Source organism: Trematosphaeria pertusa (assembly GCF_010094035.1).
Source record: "Trematosphaeria pertusa strain CBS 122368 unplaced genomic scaffold BU26scaffold_14, whole genome shotgun sequence".
NCBI classification, from domain to species: Eukaryota; Fungi; Ascomycota; class Dothideomycetes; order Pleosporales; family Trematosphaeriaceae; genus Trematosphaeria; species Trematosphaeria pertusa.
Window position 1 is genome coordinate 1,020,288 of NW_022987225.1, and position 17,148 is coordinate 1,037,435.

The window sequence follows — 17,148 nt, forward strand, 5'->3', positions numbered from 1 at the left end:
AGTTTGGCGTAGATATCGATGACAACACGTTCTACGATGATTATCCTGACTGGCTCGACCCGCTCTACAATGCAGTACAGCTTAAGTGCAGCCCTCGAGTAATCAAGAAGCTGCTTGAAAGGGGCGCAGCACTCGGTTGTGACGCATATGAAGAGATCTTGGTACCTACATCGCCCACTGAGGGACGTTCGGGGCCGCGATATAGATTCCGCGACGAGAGCTACGGACCAGAAATCAAGCGGTATCTAGACAGATACGCTTCAAGTGACATTCGCACGAAATACGACCTACGAACTTCATCGCAGGGACGAGACAAAGGTGGGAGGGCCAGCAGGGATGTTGTGAAGGAGCCAACTAGTCGTGCTGAGCGGTCGAAGCGTGGTCAGAATGCACAAGTCCGAGAACAAAGAAGAGCGGCCTCAGTCAGCTTCAGGGACGGGTACAGCTCGGCTGGTTTCGGCGTGGATGCTTTAAGCGACGACGACGATGACGTTACTACCGTTGCTCCTCCTCCACCACCACGGCCACCACCAACAAGTAAGCCTGTCCAATCCTTGGTGGAATGTTGAGCGCAAAGCTAACGTACAGCAGGACGTCACAGAGAGGGAAAAGAAAAGCGATATAGCTCGGCGGAGAATCCAACGAGCAAGAACCTCAAACCACCTCCCGCGCGCAGAACACACCGATATTCTGACCCCATGCCTACCCTCTCCGAGAACTTGGACGGCCTCACTGTCAACAGGCCGTCCCCCTCAGCCAGTGTTCGCGAAGTCAAACTATACTGCGATCAATGCGTCACTCACCTTACAGACTTGTACGTCCAATGCAAAGACTGCATGTCTCGCCTCTGCAGCGACTGCCACCTATCGGGGGAGGACTGCCCAACCGGCCACACGAAGATCGAATTCAGAATCGCAAAGAATCCATGGTTGGACGCGGACCCAAAACCCACCGCTTCTCCAAGCCGAAGCGAATACTCTGACATAGACGAGGACTTCGCTCCTCCTCCTCCCCCACCTCCAGCTCCCAAGTCGCGGGATCCGTATCGACGAAAGTTTCCGAAGGACTCGCGGTTTGGCAGCGAGTTGAGTCCGTCGGATTCGGTGTCGCAGGTCGGCGCGTCGCTGGATAATCGGAGGAGCTCGCGCAATCTGAAGAAGAAGTCGTCGAGAGTGTATGAGAGGGAGCGGGATAGGATATATGTATAAGGACGTAGGAGCGGCTATGCGGCTTGCTCTCGCGGAGGATATGAGAATCCTTTCTCTTCCGCAATTCACATATCGTGAGGATGTATGAGAATTCACTCTTCTTCCACCATGCAGGTCAGTTCATCAGCGCGTGACTCCGTGCACTTGGTCAGGAAAGATGGAAAGCACCGAGCTTTCACGTGACTCTTGCATTCACTGCAAGTGCGCCTTCTTCGCTGCTGGCGACGCCAAGGCGCCCGGCACGAACTACCGGAGTCCCGCTAGTCTGACTCGTCCGCCTGCTTAAACGGAGAAGAGGGGTGTTGGAAATGACGGAAATAATTCCGCCCTCGGTGGATAGTGCCTAGGTAGTGGAAATCCAGAGCTCTGGGAAGCTCTCCCTTTCGGGAGCTTCGTGAGGAGTCGTCCAGACTAAGCCGCAGATCCTGACGTCAGTCTTCCCAATGCAAGGCGGAAAGTCGCCTACCGGTAGCCATTCTACGGTGGTAATATACCCTGCGGGCGGGCTGCCCCTTTCCTACATAAAATACTGCTTGCCCTTCCTTTTTGGTTTGCTAAACCGCAAAGCAAAGCCTTCTTTTCGCAATGCCAGCATCAATCCCATCCACCGCCTCCCCAGCCGGTCGTCCAAAGAAGATCGAGCGACCCATCTGGCACGGCACCGTGCTTTCTCAACATCCCTCATCGCCCTATATTAGCAAAACGCGGGATGAACGACCCATAGTCCTGCCTCCGCACACTTCCGAAAGTGCTTTCGAGACGGCGCTTCGCGAGCTAAGAGAGCTGCTGGGCGAGGAGTGGGTCAAGTGCAACGACGTCGCGCTTGTGGATGGAGACTACCACGCCGTCCCTCTGTCGCACGACGCGTACCATATCCTCGAGCAGGATGACCTTGTTCCGTCGGCCGTGTGCTGGCCCAAGGACACGGAGCAGGTCGCGACTGTTGTTAAGTGGGCTAATAGGCATAAGATCCCTATCTGGCCCATTTCTATTGGCCGGTACGTATGCCGCGGGAAATAGATAGGCGGGCCAGCATGGTTTAGACAAGACTGGGGGGAGCCACACCTGTAGGTCTTTAGCAAGAAAAATTTGTGACGTGCTGGGCCGTTTAATCCTTCCTCGCTTTGCTTGACTTTGACCCATTTGCTAACGCGGTTCACCGCGTTCTCAGAAATCTTGGATACGGAGGCTCCGCTCCTCGCGTCCGTGGATCCGTCGTCGTCGACCTCGGCCGGCGTATGAATCGCGTCTTGGACGTCTCGGAGCAGAACGCGGCGTGTCTCGTCGAACCTGGTGTGCAGTACATTACTTTGTATGAGCACCTGCAAGAGATCGGACTGGGCAACAAGCTCTGGATTGACGTCCCTGACCTGCCTGGAGGCTCAGTTATGGGTAACGCGCTTGACAGGGGCGTCGGGTATACGCCGCACGGCGACCACTGGTCGCAGCACTGCGGGCTTGAAGTCGTCCTGCCAGACGGCGATATCGTTCGGACGGGGATGGGTGCACTGCCGGGGACTGATTGCTGGCAGCTGTTTCCGTACGGGTTTGGTCCGTACCATGATGGTATCTTTTCGCAAAGCAATTATGGCATTGTGACTAAGATGGGCGTTTGGCTGATGCCGAACCCCGGCGGCATCCGGCCGTTTATGGCTACGTTCCCCAGGGAGGAAGACCTCGCCGCCGCTGTTGATGCGCTGAGACCGCTCATGGTCCAGAAGATTGTCGGGAATGTTCCTTGTCTTCGGCTTGGCGTGCAGGATGCGACGATGTACCACAAGAAGACCGAGTTTCCCCTACGCGAGAATGGGCTAATAGATCGGAAGAAGGCGCAGACGATGATCGACAAGCTCGGCACTGGAGCCTGGGTCTTTTATGGCGCTCTGTACGGGCCTGATGAGATCACTGCACCGAAGTTCGACTATATCAAGGTACGTGAGTGAGGAACACGCTATCAGGGGTCGATTTTGGCTCTTGAAATGTTCTCCTAGAAGTCTTCAGCAGAGAGAGAAAATTTTGTATAGAGGCGCGCTCCCGCGACGACTCCCTTCAACCTCTCAGTCTGCAAGACTCGCTAACGCGTATCTTTTCACAGAAAGCCCTATCCGTCGTCAGCGGCGCAAAATTCTACGAGCGGAAAGACGTACCATCCAATCATTATCTGAACGACTACGCCAAGTTCACAGCTGGGATCCCCACCTGGCGTGAACTAGACCGCATGCAATTCATCCCGAATGCCAGCCATCTCTTCTTCGCGCCCATTTCTGCCATCGATGGAAAGGATGCATTGCGGCAGAGCCATATGTGCCGAAACAGGATGGAAGAGTACGGCTTCGACTATCTCGGAACATTCTTCATCGGGCATCGGGCGATGCACCACGTCATCTCCTTCATGTACGACAAAACAGATCCCGAGATGAAGAAGCGAGCTTTGTCTTGTATCCGCGCATTAATTGAAGATGCTGCTAAGATAGGTGTTGGAGAGTATAGGACGCATTTGGCGTTGCAGGACCAGGTAGCTGGAACGTATAATTGGGGAGATGGTGCCACTATGAGATTGAATGAGAAGTTGAAAGATGCGCTAGATCCGAATGGGATATTGCAGCCTGGGAGGTCCGGTATATGGCCGAAGAGGTATAGAGGGCAGGGATGGGAGCTGAAAGGTGGCGAGGAGAGATCGGACATCTTGTTTAAGCGTAGTGCCGGCAGACTCTAGAATTGATGCTTTTGAAACGGCGAATTAGGCTACCCAAAAGGAGGCGTGAGGCCAAACATCTTTGAGGCTCGGCTAAGCCTCAGGAGTCGAAGTAGGAGCAAGATAGTAGCAACGTGCGCAGTCGTCAGACTCTGCTGTGGAGAGGGACGGGCGGAAAAAGACCATGGCGTGAGTTGTACAAAGAAGACGAGCCGTTCAGTGATTCCGCCGGTCTGATTTCACGCAGCCTGAAGGCCGTCAGAGGTCTTTCAGCCCCCAGTAACCATCAAATCGTCCTTAGTGACTTCGAACCTCTCATATACCATTCGCATACCACCCTTGTATGACCTGGAGCCACAAATCCACCTGGCCGTTCCTCCTTATCAAACCACTAGGATTGGTCCACCACCCCAGCTTAATAAGTTGCTCTCGAATGTCGGAGGCGTTCTGGGGGGGAAAGATCTTGAGATTCTGTAAGTTGAGGGCGCCGAGATCCTTGCCGCGTCTCGCTGCCGCAATTCTTTCGGTATGTGCATCGATACCACCCAAAAGCTTCTTGCAGTGCTCTGTGCCCCGGATGACGTCAGATAGAGCGCACCCGTACAGAAACGCAAGGCCGCCCTGGCTGAAGATGTCCAGCGCAGGGATGCGTAACTCAATGTGGGCGTTCGGATGGGGCCGACAGCAGTCGAGCAAGGTGTGCACGTTCGACCATATTGCTAATGAGGGATGATCGATCTCAGGCGTGTCTGATACGCTGAGCGTAGTCCAGATTTGGGCTGCATGCTGCAAAGTGGTACATATCAGCAATGATCCGTCATAAATGAGAGGGGAATCAACATTCATGTCTTGGGTTATCGCTCGTTGGAAGCGATTTCCCGAAGCCATGGCAAGAGAGGCGGGCATATGTGATGCGGCATAAGTACCTGAGAAGAGCCGTGTGTATCTAATAGCTGTACAAGCTGTTGAACCACCGAATGAAACTCGGAGCAACGAGCCGAGAAGTTGACGACGTTGCACCGGAGATCCAAGCCTCTCGTCTCAGCATGTAGTTGTTGACAGACACTCTTCAGCTGATTGGCGCTCGTCGTTCCATCTGGTGAGGACGTGAGGACAGCCGGATTATGGCAATTCGAGAAGAGCCCATTGCGTTCGGTTAGAGCGTATTCGTATATCAGATTCCGTAGTTCGGCAGGCAGTGTGAAGAAGAAGCAGGCGCCGCTAGGTGGCGGGACGGTTGGATCGGCCATCACAGGAGCTGAAGTGACGTCTTAGGCGTTGTTGAGTGCGGGATATGTGGGAGGCCGTGCTAGTTGCGCTAAGCTAAGAATGAAAACGCTAAGCTCGATCACGTGCACCGCTGAACAGCCTTCTCCACATACATATTAACAGAATGTTGGGGACATTATGAAATGATTCCGCAAAGAGCGCTATAACGCTGTTATCGTCGGCGAAGTCTACTCAATGATGATCCGAGGTGAAGGGAAACAGCTCTTTTCCTGGGAATAAGGTGCTTAGGAATGATGGCATCAGTAGGTATAGGCGCGGAGTTCGGTGTTAGGATGCTCCCTTGCTCGCTATAATCTTCTTCGCTACACTGATGGGGGAGTTTTGAAGTGCGATAACGCAGCGCTCGCGTGCTCAGCCTAGTTGCTAAACGCGGACTAAACAACAACCGCGAACGAGTACCTAGTGTGTTGCCGCTACTAGGATCCATTCCAACTTGGAGTGTCTCAGTTCTCTCACAACCACAAGCCGGACCAGCAGAAAGGAACAAAAGGACAAGACCTTGAAGAAAATGACAGAAGAGTCAGATATTTCTAGCTCGGTACCTTACTAGACGTTGCCGTCTGAATCTACCCAGCTTCGAAAACAGCCATGTACATACCCAGCCCTCGTACAGTGACACATATCACCTGGGTGTTACAAACATTCATCCGAGCATACACCATCTTGTCAGTAAGCTCCACCTCCTTACCAGCAGAGTCCCATATCGGGGGTGGCCAAGCCTCCGTAACCTCCCAGATCCCTCCCTGATTCTTTTCTCTCCAGAACGGACTAGATGCCATTGGTGTACCAGGAAGCTGCCAGCTCCTTCAGAGTGTTCACGTTGGCGTCCATTGGAACGTGGTGTCGGCACCAGGACAACGTTCCCCGCACGCACTCGTCGAAGGCGGCCCGGGATTCGGCGACGTTGCGCGGGTAGACCTTGAAGTTCGGCACGGCCGAGAAGTCGGGGGCACCGTTAGGGCGACACCATGCGGAGTGCCTATCGAGCCAGTCTCCGTCGTCGTCGTCCAGATTGTATTCCCGTCGCAAGTCTATGCCACGGTAGGCCTGAGCGAGGGACATGCCTGCATGATATAAATTAGTAGGGGTTACGAACTACCGTTGAAAGCACTCGGTGACCGATCTCAGAGCAAGAGTTGTGAAAGGGTGTCTCAAACGACTTCCAAGCACGGACCCTAGAAGTTGAATGGCTCCGGTATGGATGGGGAGGAAGGGCATACCGATGAGTAGAAAGGTGCAAAAGGACTGCTTCAGTTCCCATTTCGGGCACGTCCAGTGGATGGTCATGTTGGGATAAGCGTTGCAGAAGCCCCTCAGCTCGTCCTGGGCATCGAAGTCATAGTACTTCCCGTTGGGGTTCTCCCCCGCCTCCGCGAGGTAAGCGTAGGCAAACGGTATGGCATCATGGCGGCGGATTATGATGTTACGAAGGTACTGAAACCAACGCGGCGCCAAAGACATCAGGAAGTTGACGCAGGCTCCCAGCGGGGAAGCCTCGTCCCTGTCATAAGTGACAAAGTAGAGGTCGTTCAGCTTCAGGCCATATCTCCTTGTCTCGGCCCGTAGTTGCCTGCTAACATACTGCAACTGGTTCGCTTCGTCGTCTAGTTTATTTGCCGTCTTCTTCCGCGCCTTCAGTGTCTGAATTGCAGGCTCCTTGAAGCAGAGCTTCGCACGCCCGTTCGTCTCGCGCATGTATAGACCGTCTTTGTCGGTGAGCACGAGCTCATAGATCCTATTGCGCAGCTCCGCCGGAAGGGTAAGGAAGAGGCATGAGCCATCGGCGGGCGGCTTGCAGGGGTTCTTCGGCCGATCTTTGACGTCGCCGTAGTCTCGGTTCCTGGTGGCGACCATAGCCTAATAACGTTAGCCGAGTGCTCGGAAAAGGACATGCAGCTGCGACGCACTTCACCTAATGATTGAACGAATGTGGTTGTGGTAGCGGTAGTGGTTGTGGGATGAAGCTGAGCGAGGTAGCAGTTAGCAGCGATAACACGGATGCGACGCGCAGGCGTTTCGTGAAAAGCAAAAGCAATGAGGAAAGAGAGAGGTCGGCTCGTACGTCCGTGGTTGCCTCGCGCACTGTCGAGATCATGCCTAGCAGCGTCATGTCAGCGGGGGTGTCCATTGCAGCCCGGGTGCGAAGAAGGAGAGAGCGGAAAGGAGCAGCTACAGTGCTGTTGGGAACCACGTGAATCTGTGAGGTGAAACGGCACCGGGAACTTTCACCCGTGGACGGCGCGCACACTGTGACGTCACGTTTCCCCACCAACACTCGTCTTACCGCACTTCCATCTCTAAACACTGCTTGGGAACCTTGAAAAATAAGGCACTACTAGAGATTGCTTGGTTTCTGTAATTGAGCGACTTCTTGAGTTGCAATACCAACACCAACAGATTCGCTACCAAAGAGAGAGTGGTTGGTTGAGAACCCACGCGGCTTACCTAATCTTTCCTGCACGTGATTGCCCATTCACCAACCGCTAAGGCAATCATAACCAGGTTCTCACATGATGACATTTCTCTAGGTACTGAGACTGCAGGGAGACGACGGGGTAATGCTGGGCTTCAGCTAGCTTGGAAGCTACAATACCGCATCTCAGCTCCAGAATCCCGTCACGGCATTTTGCTGATGTGGTCGAATTCACTCCACGCTCTTCTTCAAATCCCATCCCTGTACCACTGCTCGGCAAGCCCTATCCAAACGGCTCGACCCCCCTTGGACGGGTAGGAAAGGGTGTGCATCCCAAGATCGAGGTTTCCGGCCCGCCGATCCAAATCTTCTTTCCATTTGCCAAAACCAAGCTCATCATCCGTAGGATAGAGCCGCAAATCGCTCACTTTCCCATAGAAGCTCTTCACCACGTCGGTGTTGGGCCCCAGAACTGCTGTCGTTATGCTCTCAAGAAACAACTTCGGGTGGTTTTCGAATATTGGTATCTTCTCGCTGATGTCGATCCCCCGAAACGCATGCATGAGGTACATTCCATCTCCCATGAAATGTCCCACGGGAAAAGTATTGCCAAGGAACCCGGGGAGGCGGAGTTTAACGGTAATATGAGGGTGGGTTGAGCAGAATCTGAGGAGCCTGATAATCTGCCCGAGGCTCTCAGGGCTTCTCATCATCCATCGCCAGACTGTGTTGTTCCATGATGTGTCTGATGATTTCCGAAGCGTGACTTCCTTCAGCCAGACAAGTCTACTCGGCCTGCAGTGGTCCGTGAAGGTGAAGAAGCCCCAGATTGCGCCCGGGATTCCAAAGTAGGTGTCGTGAACTCCACGTCGTTGTAGATAGCTTCGAGACCCGCGGTTTCCTGGTGCAGCTGCTTGCTGGCGAGCTTGAGCTGGTTGATGGACTCCGCTGCATTGTCGCTCTTGCGGGCTAAGATCGGCTTGTTACTGTAGTTTTGTGTCTTCTACCAGTGAACGCGGACGCCCTGCGGCTCGGTGAGCGCGAACTGGTACACGCGGTTGCGGATCTCCGGGGGAAGGTCGAGCAGAGGAAACATGACGAGTTGAGTAGCGCGGTTGTGGAGAATTTTCGAGCGGTCGACGTGGCGGTCGGTCTTTATGAGCGCGCGGCGGTCCTGCGGGTGAAAGCTAGTTTCACCCAGTTTCGATCCCGTGCGCCCTTCGTGGTGAGTGCCGTCGGTCAAGATAGTGAAAAGTCGACTGCTTTCGCTCTAGAAATAAAGTCCTTTTCACTTTCGGCGTTTTTGAACAGAGAGGCGATATGTTCAAGAAGTCTTTGGGCCTGTATGCAAAGCCGGTCTGTCGGAAAGCCATCCGGATCCACGCCGGAGTGACCGTATAGAGAATTAAGCCATCTGCCGAATGAGTGCTTGCATCAGAGTTTCCAAGTATGTGCATCGGTGAAGAAATTTGAAGAATTGGCCACTGGCCCGGAAACAGCACGACAGACACGTCATCTGCGCACGATTTCATCCGGATTCCTCTCCGCTTCGATCCTCTCCCTTGTCCACTTAACATCCGGTCCGAGAGACCACTTCAGATCCAGCACCTCAGCCAACTGCGCCACGGTCGCAAGCTTCTGAGACGAAAGCAAATTAGCCTTCCTCTTATCCCAGAAAGACAACTCGTCCCAAACACCCTGCAGAACCTCCTGCCGATGCTTCGCGCCGTGCCGTGTGAGGTAGCCTCGCATTTCAGCGGTTTGCTGATGCCACTCGTCCACCGCAGCATCTCCCTCCTCGATTACAGAGGACGGCGGTTCGCTTCTCAGGTCTAACGCGTCGAGAACGGAGCGATTGACGGGGCTGCCGAAGTAGGTGCTGAGCGTATTAAGCGTAGCGCCGACCGCTTCCATAGCTTCTACCAGGAGCTTGATTGATGACGTGTCTCGGATTATCGCGGCATAGTGGAGGGCGGTGTTCCCTTTGTGGTCTTGCATCAGGAGTGCGGGCTTGGAATGCCACTTCTGAAGTAGGGCAGCAAGCGCCAGGTTAAGCGTAGATGGTGCGCACTGGACGTCTGAGTATCGCGCGCGAAGTACGACAGCGGCGTGCAGGGCGGTATATCTCTGCCTTGGAGCCACGACGAAGTCAATGTTTGGTATTCGAAGTAGGTAGCGGAGTGCTTCGAGATCCGCGTCGACTGTGGAGCCGCCGGCCAGAACTTGGAAGAGGACCGTGTTGGTTTGATGCGGGCCGATCAGTTGATTCACGCCTGCGCCCTTCCTAAGTAGAAGGTCGGCTAGCCCGAAGTCGAGATTTCGGACTGCTGTCGATAGGGGAGTCTCCATGACGCTGCTCCTGCTCACTAGATCTGGCGCCTGATCAAGAAGAACCTCAGCCAGCCTCTGATCTGGAAAGTATTGGGTAGCGATGACTTGCAGAGCCGTGCCACCATCCGACCGCTCCGCGCTTGGATTCGCGCCGGCTACTAGCAGAGCTCGCAACAGGGCCTCGTCATTGTTAAGCCCCGCGATATGGAGCGGTTTCATGCCCCACCCTCCTTTGTATGATGTCTCCAGGGTGCTCTTGGTCTGTTCCTTGGAAAGCAGGTGGAGACAGATATCGATGTCGCCGTTGCGAGCGGCTTGCATGATGGCCGTCAGGCCGGTGTAAGAAACTCTTTCGATATCCTGCCCACTCATGGTTTCGATATTATCGATAATCTTCATCGCATCCTTGTAATGTTTTCCGTGCGTGGCGAGCCGGAAGAATCTTGGAAAAGGATCGCACGCATATCCAAGCAGAGAGCGAGAGGAGAAGAGTTCGCAACCCAGACCGTCTTGCCTGCGTGTCATCGCATCTTTAGCAGTTTTAGCCCAGGCAGTCGGGTGCTTTCGAAAAAGAACGACCCTCGGAGGTAGTAGCCAATCGCCCATCGTTTTGGGCGGCAGATCCGGGTCCAGCGCGGTTTCAGCGAGGAGTTCCATATCGGTTGGCCATTCTGGCGTCTCAACAAAATTCCAATCGTACGTCAGCAAGGCGAGCATTTCGACATCGTGGGCTTGACACGCCCAATGCACAGGTAGATGCGAGGGACCAGAGTCATTGTCGATTGGTTCGTAGCCGGCCTGGACGAGGGCCTCTCTATCAAACAAAATCGTTCCAGCGTAGAACGGATCAGCTCCATGGTGAAGAAGGAACTTGACAACCTTCGCTCTCCTCAATGCTACGGCACGATTTAACGGAGTTCCGGAGATGAAGTCATCGCCAAAATGTCCAGTGATCATCGCGTTAGCGAGCGCAAAGCTTGTGAGAGCGGTAGAATCAAGTAGAGCGACTCCGATCGCGTCGACTTCGTCATCCGGAAAAGCGGCCAGCCAGTGCAACGGAGTCTCTCCAGTCAGCGAGATGGTATCCTTCCTGGCTCCCCTTTGAAGGAGTAGTCTTGTTACAGCTGTGCTGCCATGGCGGCAAGCGAAAAGAAGCGGAGTCTCCAATAGGTTGTTCGTGGCTTCCTGAAGATTGGGCTGAGAGCTGAGAATGATCTCCGCAAACCCATCGATGTCCCGTGCCGCGGCCCAGTGTAACAGGCTATCGCCATCTTCATTGTAGTTCCCGACACGGTCCGGAAAGTCGTCCATGAATCTAACTAGATCTTCCACAGATGCCATGTCAGGCAAAGGAATCCTCTCAACCTTTGGTGGCACCTTAACGAGGCTTGCGGTTCTGTATAGCTTTCGATCGGCCTCTATTTGTTCTTCTCCGCCGCCTAACCCCTCATCAAGTCGGTTCAGAGCGGCTATGCGAGATCCGCTCCGCACGCTCTGTTCTATCCATTTCTCAAGCGCTTCAAGGTGCTCCGCGCCTAAGGCATTCATGTCGGCTTGAAGTGCGTGGTGGACGTTGAAAGCAACCTCGCATGCACGGCTATGCCCAAGTTCAGCGGCTCTGCGTAGGTAGCGAAGTCCCTCTTGGTCGTCATACTCGGGAACACCAAAGCGGTTGAGATAACACTGCGCAAGCAGGAAAGAAGCCTCCGCTCGCTTGTTTACGTGCGAAGACATATCCTCCGCGTGGCGCTTCAGGCTCGAAACTAACTGCGCCTGCACGGCGAAGTGTGTGGTACTGAAACGCGAGAGGTCTAGTGTATCCTACAACACAGGACTTAGAAAGTGAACTACTCTGTTTAAAGAGTACTTACATTATCGAAGGTGGTCTGGAGGTTGATTTGCGATGGCAAGGTAGAATTCGTCCTTTGAAGCTCTCTAACGGCGGGTTAGACATAGCCCAACTTCTGCAAGGGGAGGCGAGCTTACAAGAAATCGGCAGCTATGGACGAGTCAAATGTGCCAAATGCGGTGACCATATCTCTACGCTCAGGATCAGGATCCAACAGGTGTTCAAGCATTCGCTCAAACGCCAACCGGTCCTCCTCTTCACCGTATGCCCGAAGCGACGCCGTGACGTTCTGCAAGAAATCAGGGCTTTGTTTGGCTCGAAGAACGGCTTGCTCCCCTCCCTCTCCATGGGTGAGCTCGAATGGATGGAAGGCGAAAGGATCGTCTGGGCATCCAGGAAGAAGCATCTGCCACACGAGCATACCGAAGGAATAATAGTCGGTTCTGCAGAGAGCGGCTTTGGGTACGGCATCCTCTGTCTCAGGCGCCTTGAAAGGGTAAGTGCCACCAATCCGAATGGAGGATCCATCCTCGACTCCGCTCAAAAGAGTGGAGAAGCCAAAGTCGGTCAGCTTGGCAGACATACCTGCGTTATTTACCGGGAAGAGAAGCACATTGGCGCATTTGATGTCCCCGTGAACGATCCCAGACTTATGAAGAGCATATATGCCACGCGCGACATCCTTGCAAAGGTCTTTCTTCCCTTCAAGGTTGACTGGGCCATGCGAACGCAGAAAGTCGTTCAAGTTGCCGAGTTCCGCATACTCAAGAATGAGTACTGGTCTAAGGGCATTTCGATCGAACTCGAACAGCAGACTCAGGAGATCGACTACGTTCGGGCTAAATCGCACGGGCGGATGAGCGAGGATGAGGATTTCCTTGATCAGGGCTTCGATTCGCTCGGTGGTACTGTCTTCGCTAGAGAACTCCCCATTTGCGATAGCATCGCGTGCAATTTTGAGGATAACAACGTCTCCAGGGACTTTCCTGTGTGGAGGGCTGTGGAGTCGTCGCTGTAGTATGTGGCGCCGTACTGTGAACGTTGCCCCTCCCGTCAGATATTGGCCATCCAGAAAATTGGCGAAGGTAAAATCCAACCATGGTCGGCCGACCAGCACGCTGTTGAGGGCTTCCAGAAAGCTAACCAGGTCCTTCCGATCGTGGGTCCTTGCGGGGGCTTGGAGAACTCCTTTATGTTGGCCGAGACTGGAAGATGAATAAGGCTGATTGCGGGGTAAATCATCATGTTCCATTCCTCCAAAGAGGCCAGTGCTGAAGATAGACATGATGAAGACGTGAAGAAACGTTCAGAGCTACCAAGTTGTGGTTACAATATCGAAACCTACGCGACAAGGAAGCTGCGGCTTTTGAGAGACTTGAATGTTGAACGCTCAGCCACACTTGCACGTAAACCGTGGAGTGATAACCAGTGCTGAAAAGGTGGACGCGCTGTCTTTTTTCTTTTGCTAGGCAGACACGCCTAAACGAGGGTTCACCGGATAGAACAAATACGAGGAATTACCCAATGAGGGACGCACCATCCAGCCACACCATGTAGATTGCGCTTCGTCATGCCACCACATGTCGCGATCACGCAAAACTACTTTCGTCTTGAGAACTCCAGCACGCAATATCGTAAGAGCGATCCTCTGCACACCAACTCATTCTCGCCGCAACGAATATTTGAGTGCCCCCTTCGAAAAGGCAGAAATGGCCGATCTGGTGACGGGTTCAGTTGGTATCGTAATCGGCCTGCCTGGTTTGGTTTTGACCTGCGTTCAATACTACGACGCCGTACAATCGTATCTGAACAGCAAGAAAGAGTTCGCGGCATACATCCCTCTGCTAGGCTGGGAGTATCAGCGATTTCTGGATTGGAAACGACAGGCAATGCCTGACGGTCACAATCTGCTTATCGATGAACCCGCGATCGAAAACCTAACCATCGCATGCCTGGACCAGATAAAAATTACATTCCAAGACGCGGAGAATCAGTCGGGGAAGTATGGGATGCGAAAGCTGCTGGACTGGTCGACAAGGCGAACGGTTTTGAAGGATGAAATACACGACGTGTCTCGCTTACGCAGGGTTGCGTGGGCCTTGGAGGGGTCGAGGGCCGCCGAAAAGCTTCGAGCGAAGCTTAAGAACTACAATGATGCATTGGATTCCATTTGGAGGAGATCTCGAGCCTCAGTAGCGCGACGGCTATTACCCGAGCTTGACGACATTAACAGCGTTAGCGGATTGAGATTGATCGAGGAATCTCTGAAAAGAGAAGAGGATGAGGAATATCTTCAGCTGGCATCCGCTATCCGTTTTCGGAGGGAGTGTCTCGAAGTGAAGCTGCGGAGCAAAGCTTCAAGCTCTGCGCAAGGACCGACCGGAGAGACATATCAATCTCGCACGCTTAAACTCAAACACGAGGATTTCCCAGAGAATTACTTCAAGACCGCGCGACCGAAGAAGATCACGGTGGTCAAGGGGAAGCACGTCTTAGTCGAATGGAAACATTATGCTCGCGAAGCGCCACCTTCGATCGCCAAGCGCGCCTACAATGACGAGGTCAGCGAGAATGTTAGGGAGTTGGCGTATGTACTTGCTGAAGGCTCGAAGCCATGGAGACTCAGGGCTCTTGATTGCGTTGGATTCTATGAGAGACCAGAAGAAGGGCCCTTTATCCAGGTGTGCTTTGCGATGGAGCTCCCGGAAAATATCAAGTCCGAGCCAGTCTCGTTGAGTTCGATCCTGGAGAAAGCCCAAACCTACGAGCAAGGCAGGCTCCACCTGGGTGATCAGTTCATCCTGGCACAGGTACTGGCTTCGGCTCTGTACCAGCTGCACTTTGCTGGCTGGTTGCATAAAGGGATACGCAGCAGCAACATTTGCTTCTTCAAGCCAAACCCAGCGCCGCAAGATTGGAGTATTAGTCCGAAGGATGCTTACCTCACCGGATACGAGTTCTCAAGAATGATAGACAGTACGTCTCTCTCTTCCAAGCCAGGCGTAACTCCGGACTCCGCAAGATACACGCATCCGAAGTACTGGGGCCACGTCGACGCTAGGTTCGAGGCCCTGTACGATATATACAGCCTCGGCATAGTGCTGATTGAGATCGCTCTTTGGAAGACGACAAAGACAATGGCGGAGAAGCTCAACAGAGATCCGACAAGAACGGAAATATCCCTCGCGGAATGGCGCGATGCTGTGGAGAAGGATCTGATACCTGAGGTCGAAAGGAGGGCAGGACGCATCTATGGCGACGTCGTCAGACGATGCGTGACTGGAGACTTCGGGGACGCTGCATGCCGGTCAGATGTGGGGAGACTGCTGAAGGCGTTCGATAGGGAGGTGGTTGCGAAACTGGAGAAATGTTACGCGTGAAGGGTTCCGGACGCGGATGGGGATACCTCTAGGGCTAGCCTCGATGTAATTAGTCGCAGCTAATCCACTTTCGGAGGATCACGTGCTTGTAATTTTCCCTCACAGCAGTTCGAAGGCTCTGGATTGAAAATTTCTCTATATTATTCAGCAACTGAAGCGGCAATAGCGAGAGCTCTCGTGCCCAGCGAAGAGTCTCGAGATGTTCCTTCGACCAATAAGTGAACGCCATTATCGGAATCTTGGCGTGACGCAATTCCGAGAGAGGTCCGACCAAATTTCGAGGCGCGGCACGTCGTCCAACGACGCACCGCCAACATCTGGCTTTCGCGGATCACGCTCTTTTCCTGTACGCCCTTCCAGCGCATAAATACCTCAGTCGTTCAAAATAGGCCGCAAGCACAAACCACACCGCCAGCAGCTCAACCAGAGCAAGCCCTGGCGCAATTCCGAGAAAGGCCGCAGCAAAGGCAAAGGCAGAAGCCGACGCGACAAGATGGGGCAGGACGAGTCGCATATGGTGGACGAGGACACGCCACCGGAGACGCTCGAGAGCCGTACGGTAGAGGCGGTGGCCAAGTTCATCAAGGACGGGCGTGCCCAGCGCATCGTCGTCATGGTAAGCTCTCCCCCGCAAGGCTGCAAGCTCTCGCTGACCCTCTGTAGACAGGCGCAGGCATCAGTACGTCCGCCGGTATACCTGATTTTCGGTCGCCAGACACCGGTCTCTATGCAAACCTCGCACGCCTAAACCTGCCCTACGCGGAAGCTGTTTTCGACATCAGCTACTTCCGAAACAACCCTCTCCCATTCTACACGCTCGCGCAGGAGCTGTATCCGGGCAATTACCGACCAACCATTACACACTCATTCATACATCTGCTGCACAAGAAGGGACTGCTGTTGAAGCTATTCACACAGAACATAGACTGCTTGGAGCGCGAGGCTGGGGTGCCAGACGAGATGATTGTGGAGGCCCATGGCAGTTTTGCAAGGTACGTCATGTTCTCGCGCTGGATATGTGACTTAGACTGACCTCCATTATACAGGCAGAGCTGCATCGAATGCAAGTCACCATACCCCGACGACCTCATGCAGAAAGCGATTCGCGAAAAGACCGTCCCCAAGTGCCTGCGCGAAACATGCGGCGGCCTCGTCAAGCCCGAGATAGTCTTCTTTGGCGAACAACTACCCGCCGAGTTCTTCGCCAACCGAATGCTGCCCGCCGAGGCCGACCTATGCATAGTCATGGGTACCAGCCTAACCGTTCAACCCTTCGCATCCTTGCCGCTGTTTTGCCGAGAAGCCACCCCGAGAGTCTTGATAAACATGGATCCAGTGGGCGACCTAGGTTCGAGGGCAGACGATGTGCTTATGCTCGAAGATTGTGACTCTGGCGTGAGGAGGCTGGCAGAGGCCTGCGGATGGCTGGAAGAATTGGAGAGCTTGTGGGCTGAGACCGCACCCAAGGGTAAGCCCGAGAAGGAAGAGGCAGCGAAGGAGAAACCGAAGAAGAGTCGCGATGAGCTACTAGAAGAGGAGGTGGATAAGCTTACAAAGCAAGTCGAAGAGAGCTTAAGCTTGGGCAAGGCGCAGCATGAGTGGCTGGCGAACCACGTGGATAACAAGTTCGCGAGGATACAAGAGCAGGAGGAGACGGTAGAGCCGACGAAACCAGCGACCACCGAGCCGGAATCAGAGAAGCAAGCGCCCGAGACGGAGACAGAGAAGCAAGTGTCCGAGACGAAGACAGAGAAGCAAGCGCCCGAGACGAAGGCAGAGGCAACTAAAGAGAACCCAGACGGCGAAGGATTGCAGCATGTTTTCCCTTGGCTCAGCAAGAAAGCGTCACTCTGATGAACCCTTCTCTCGGATGGTGCGACGAGCTGTACGAATTTTTCCTTGTAGCAATATACGATACCACGGCTTTCAGAGGGAGTAATGCATGTACTCACAAATATTTAAAGAGCGTTGAGCATTTGTCC

General features: G+C 53.8%; 6 protein-coding genes across 6 annotated transcripts; 3 read left to right on the forward strand and 3 right to left on the reverse strand.

Annotated features, from left to right (window-relative positions):
- Positions 1-1,746: 1,746 nt before the first annotated feature.
- Positions 1,747-4,090, forward strand: BU26DRAFT_522645 (vanillyl alcohol oxidase). Its single transcript, XM_033829834.1, has 3 exons — positions 1,747-2,206; positions 2,380-3,139; positions 3,304-4,090. The coding sequence occupies exons 1-3, from the start codon at positions 1,794-1,796 to the stop codon at positions 3,922-3,924; spliced, it is 1,794 nt and encodes a 597-aa protein (XP_033679937.1). The 5' UTR covers positions 1,747-1,793; the 3' UTR covers positions 3,925-4,090.
- On the reverse strand, positions 4,056-5,193 carry BU26DRAFT_89404 (uncharacterized protein). The gene is made up of 2 exons (XM_033836460.1): positions 4,830-5,193; positions 4,056-4,689 (listed from the first exon to the last, which is right to left on the reverse strand). The coding sequence occupies exons 1-2, from the start codon at positions 5,151-5,153 to the stop codon at positions 4,219-4,221; spliced, it is 795 nt and encodes a 264-aa protein (XP_033679938.1). The 5' UTR covers positions 5,154-5,193; the 3' UTR covers positions 4,056-4,218.
- Positions 5,194-5,790: 597 nt separating this feature from the next.
- BU26DRAFT_89438 (uncharacterized protein) lies at positions 5,791-7,475 on the reverse strand. The gene is made up of 3 exons (XM_033836461.1): positions 7,101-7,475; positions 6,414-7,050; positions 5,791-6,257 (listed from the first exon to the last, which is right to left on the reverse strand). Exons 2-3 carry the CDS (start codon positions 7,045-7,047, stop codon positions 5,962-5,964), a joined length of 930 nt encoding a protein of 309 aa, XP_033679939.1. The 5' UTR covers positions 7,048-7,050; positions 7,101-7,475; the 3' UTR covers positions 5,791-5,961.
- A 1,243-nt stretch (positions 7,476-8,718) lies between these two features.
- Positions 8,719-13,218, reverse strand: BU26DRAFT_89458 (uncharacterized protein). Its single transcript, XM_033836462.1, has 3 exons — positions 11,924-13,218; positions 11,809-11,872; positions 8,719-11,758 (listed from the first exon to the last, which is right to left on the reverse strand). The coding sequence occupies exons 1-3, from the start codon at positions 13,069-13,071 to the stop codon at positions 9,119-9,121; spliced, it is 3,852 nt and encodes a 1,283-aa protein (XP_033679940.1). The 5' UTR covers positions 13,072-13,218; the 3' UTR covers positions 8,719-9,118.
- Positions 13,219-14,736: 1,518 nt separating this feature from the next.
- On the forward strand, positions 14,737-15,226 carry BU26DRAFT_522648 (uncharacterized protein). Its single transcript, XM_033829835.1, has one exon. The coding sequence runs from the start codon at positions 14,753-14,755 to the stop codon at positions 15,164-15,166; it is 414 nt and encodes a 137-aa protein (XP_033679941.1). The 5' UTR covers positions 14,737-14,752; the 3' UTR covers positions 15,167-15,226.
- A 139-nt stretch (positions 15,227-15,365) lies between these two features.
- BU26DRAFT_533505 (NAD-dependent deacetylase sirtuin-2) lies at positions 15,366-17,020 on the forward strand (the record flags this gene model as incomplete). The annotated part of the gene is made up of 5 exons (XM_033831161.1): positions 15,366-15,512; positions 15,543-15,782; positions 15,830-16,158; positions 16,213-16,822; positions 16,895-17,020. 5 exons carry the CDS (start codon positions 15,366-15,368, stop codon positions 17,018-17,020), a joined length of 1,452 nt encoding a protein of 483 aa, XP_033679942.1.
- Between the last annotated feature and the right edge of the window lie 128 nt (positions 17,021-17,148).

Coding starts and splice junctions, on each gene's coding strand:
- BU26DRAFT_522645 (XM_033829834.1), top strand. CDS start 1,794: ATGCCAGCATCAATCCCATCCACCGCCTCCCCAGCCGGTCGTCCAAAG. Junction 2,207..2,379: donor TGGCCCATTTCTATTGGCCG/GTACGTATGCCG, acceptor CCGCGTTCTCAG/AAATCTTGGATACGGAGGCT. Junction 3,140..3,303: donor CGAAGTTCGACTATATCAAG/GTACGTGAGTGA, acceptor ATCTTTTCACAG/AAAGCCCTATCCGTCGTCAG.
- BU26DRAFT_89404 (XM_033836460.1), bottom strand. CDS start 5,153: ATGGCCGATCCAACCGTCCCGCCACCTAGCGGCGCCTGCTTCTTCTTC. Junction 4,690..4,829: donor ATACACACGGCTCTTCTCAG/GTACTTATGCCG, acceptor ACCACTTTGCAG/CATGCAGCCCAAATCTGGAC.
- BU26DRAFT_89438 (XM_033836461.1), bottom strand. CDS start 7,047: ATGGTCGCCACCAGGAACCGAGACTACGGCGACGTCAAAGATCGGCCG. Junction 6,258..6,413: donor TTGCACCTTTCTACTCATCG/GTATGCCCTTCC, acceptor TATATCATGCAG/GCATGTCCCTCGCTCAGGCC.
- BU26DRAFT_89458 (XM_033836462.1), bottom strand. CDS start 13,071: ATGTCTATCTTCAGCACTGGCCTCTTTGGAGGAATGGAACATGATGAT. Junction 11,873..11,923: donor TCCATAGCTGCCGATTTCTT/GTAAGCTCGCCT, acceptor ACCCGCCGTTAG/AGAGCTTCAAAGGACGAATT. Junction 11,759..11,808: donor TCCAGACCACCTTCGATAAT/GTAAGTACTCTT, acceptor CCTGTGTTGTAG/GATACACTAGACCTCTCGCG.
- BU26DRAFT_522648 (XM_033829835.1), top strand. CDS start 14,753: ATGATAGACAGTACGTCTCTCTCTTCCAAGCCAGGCGTAACTCCGGAC.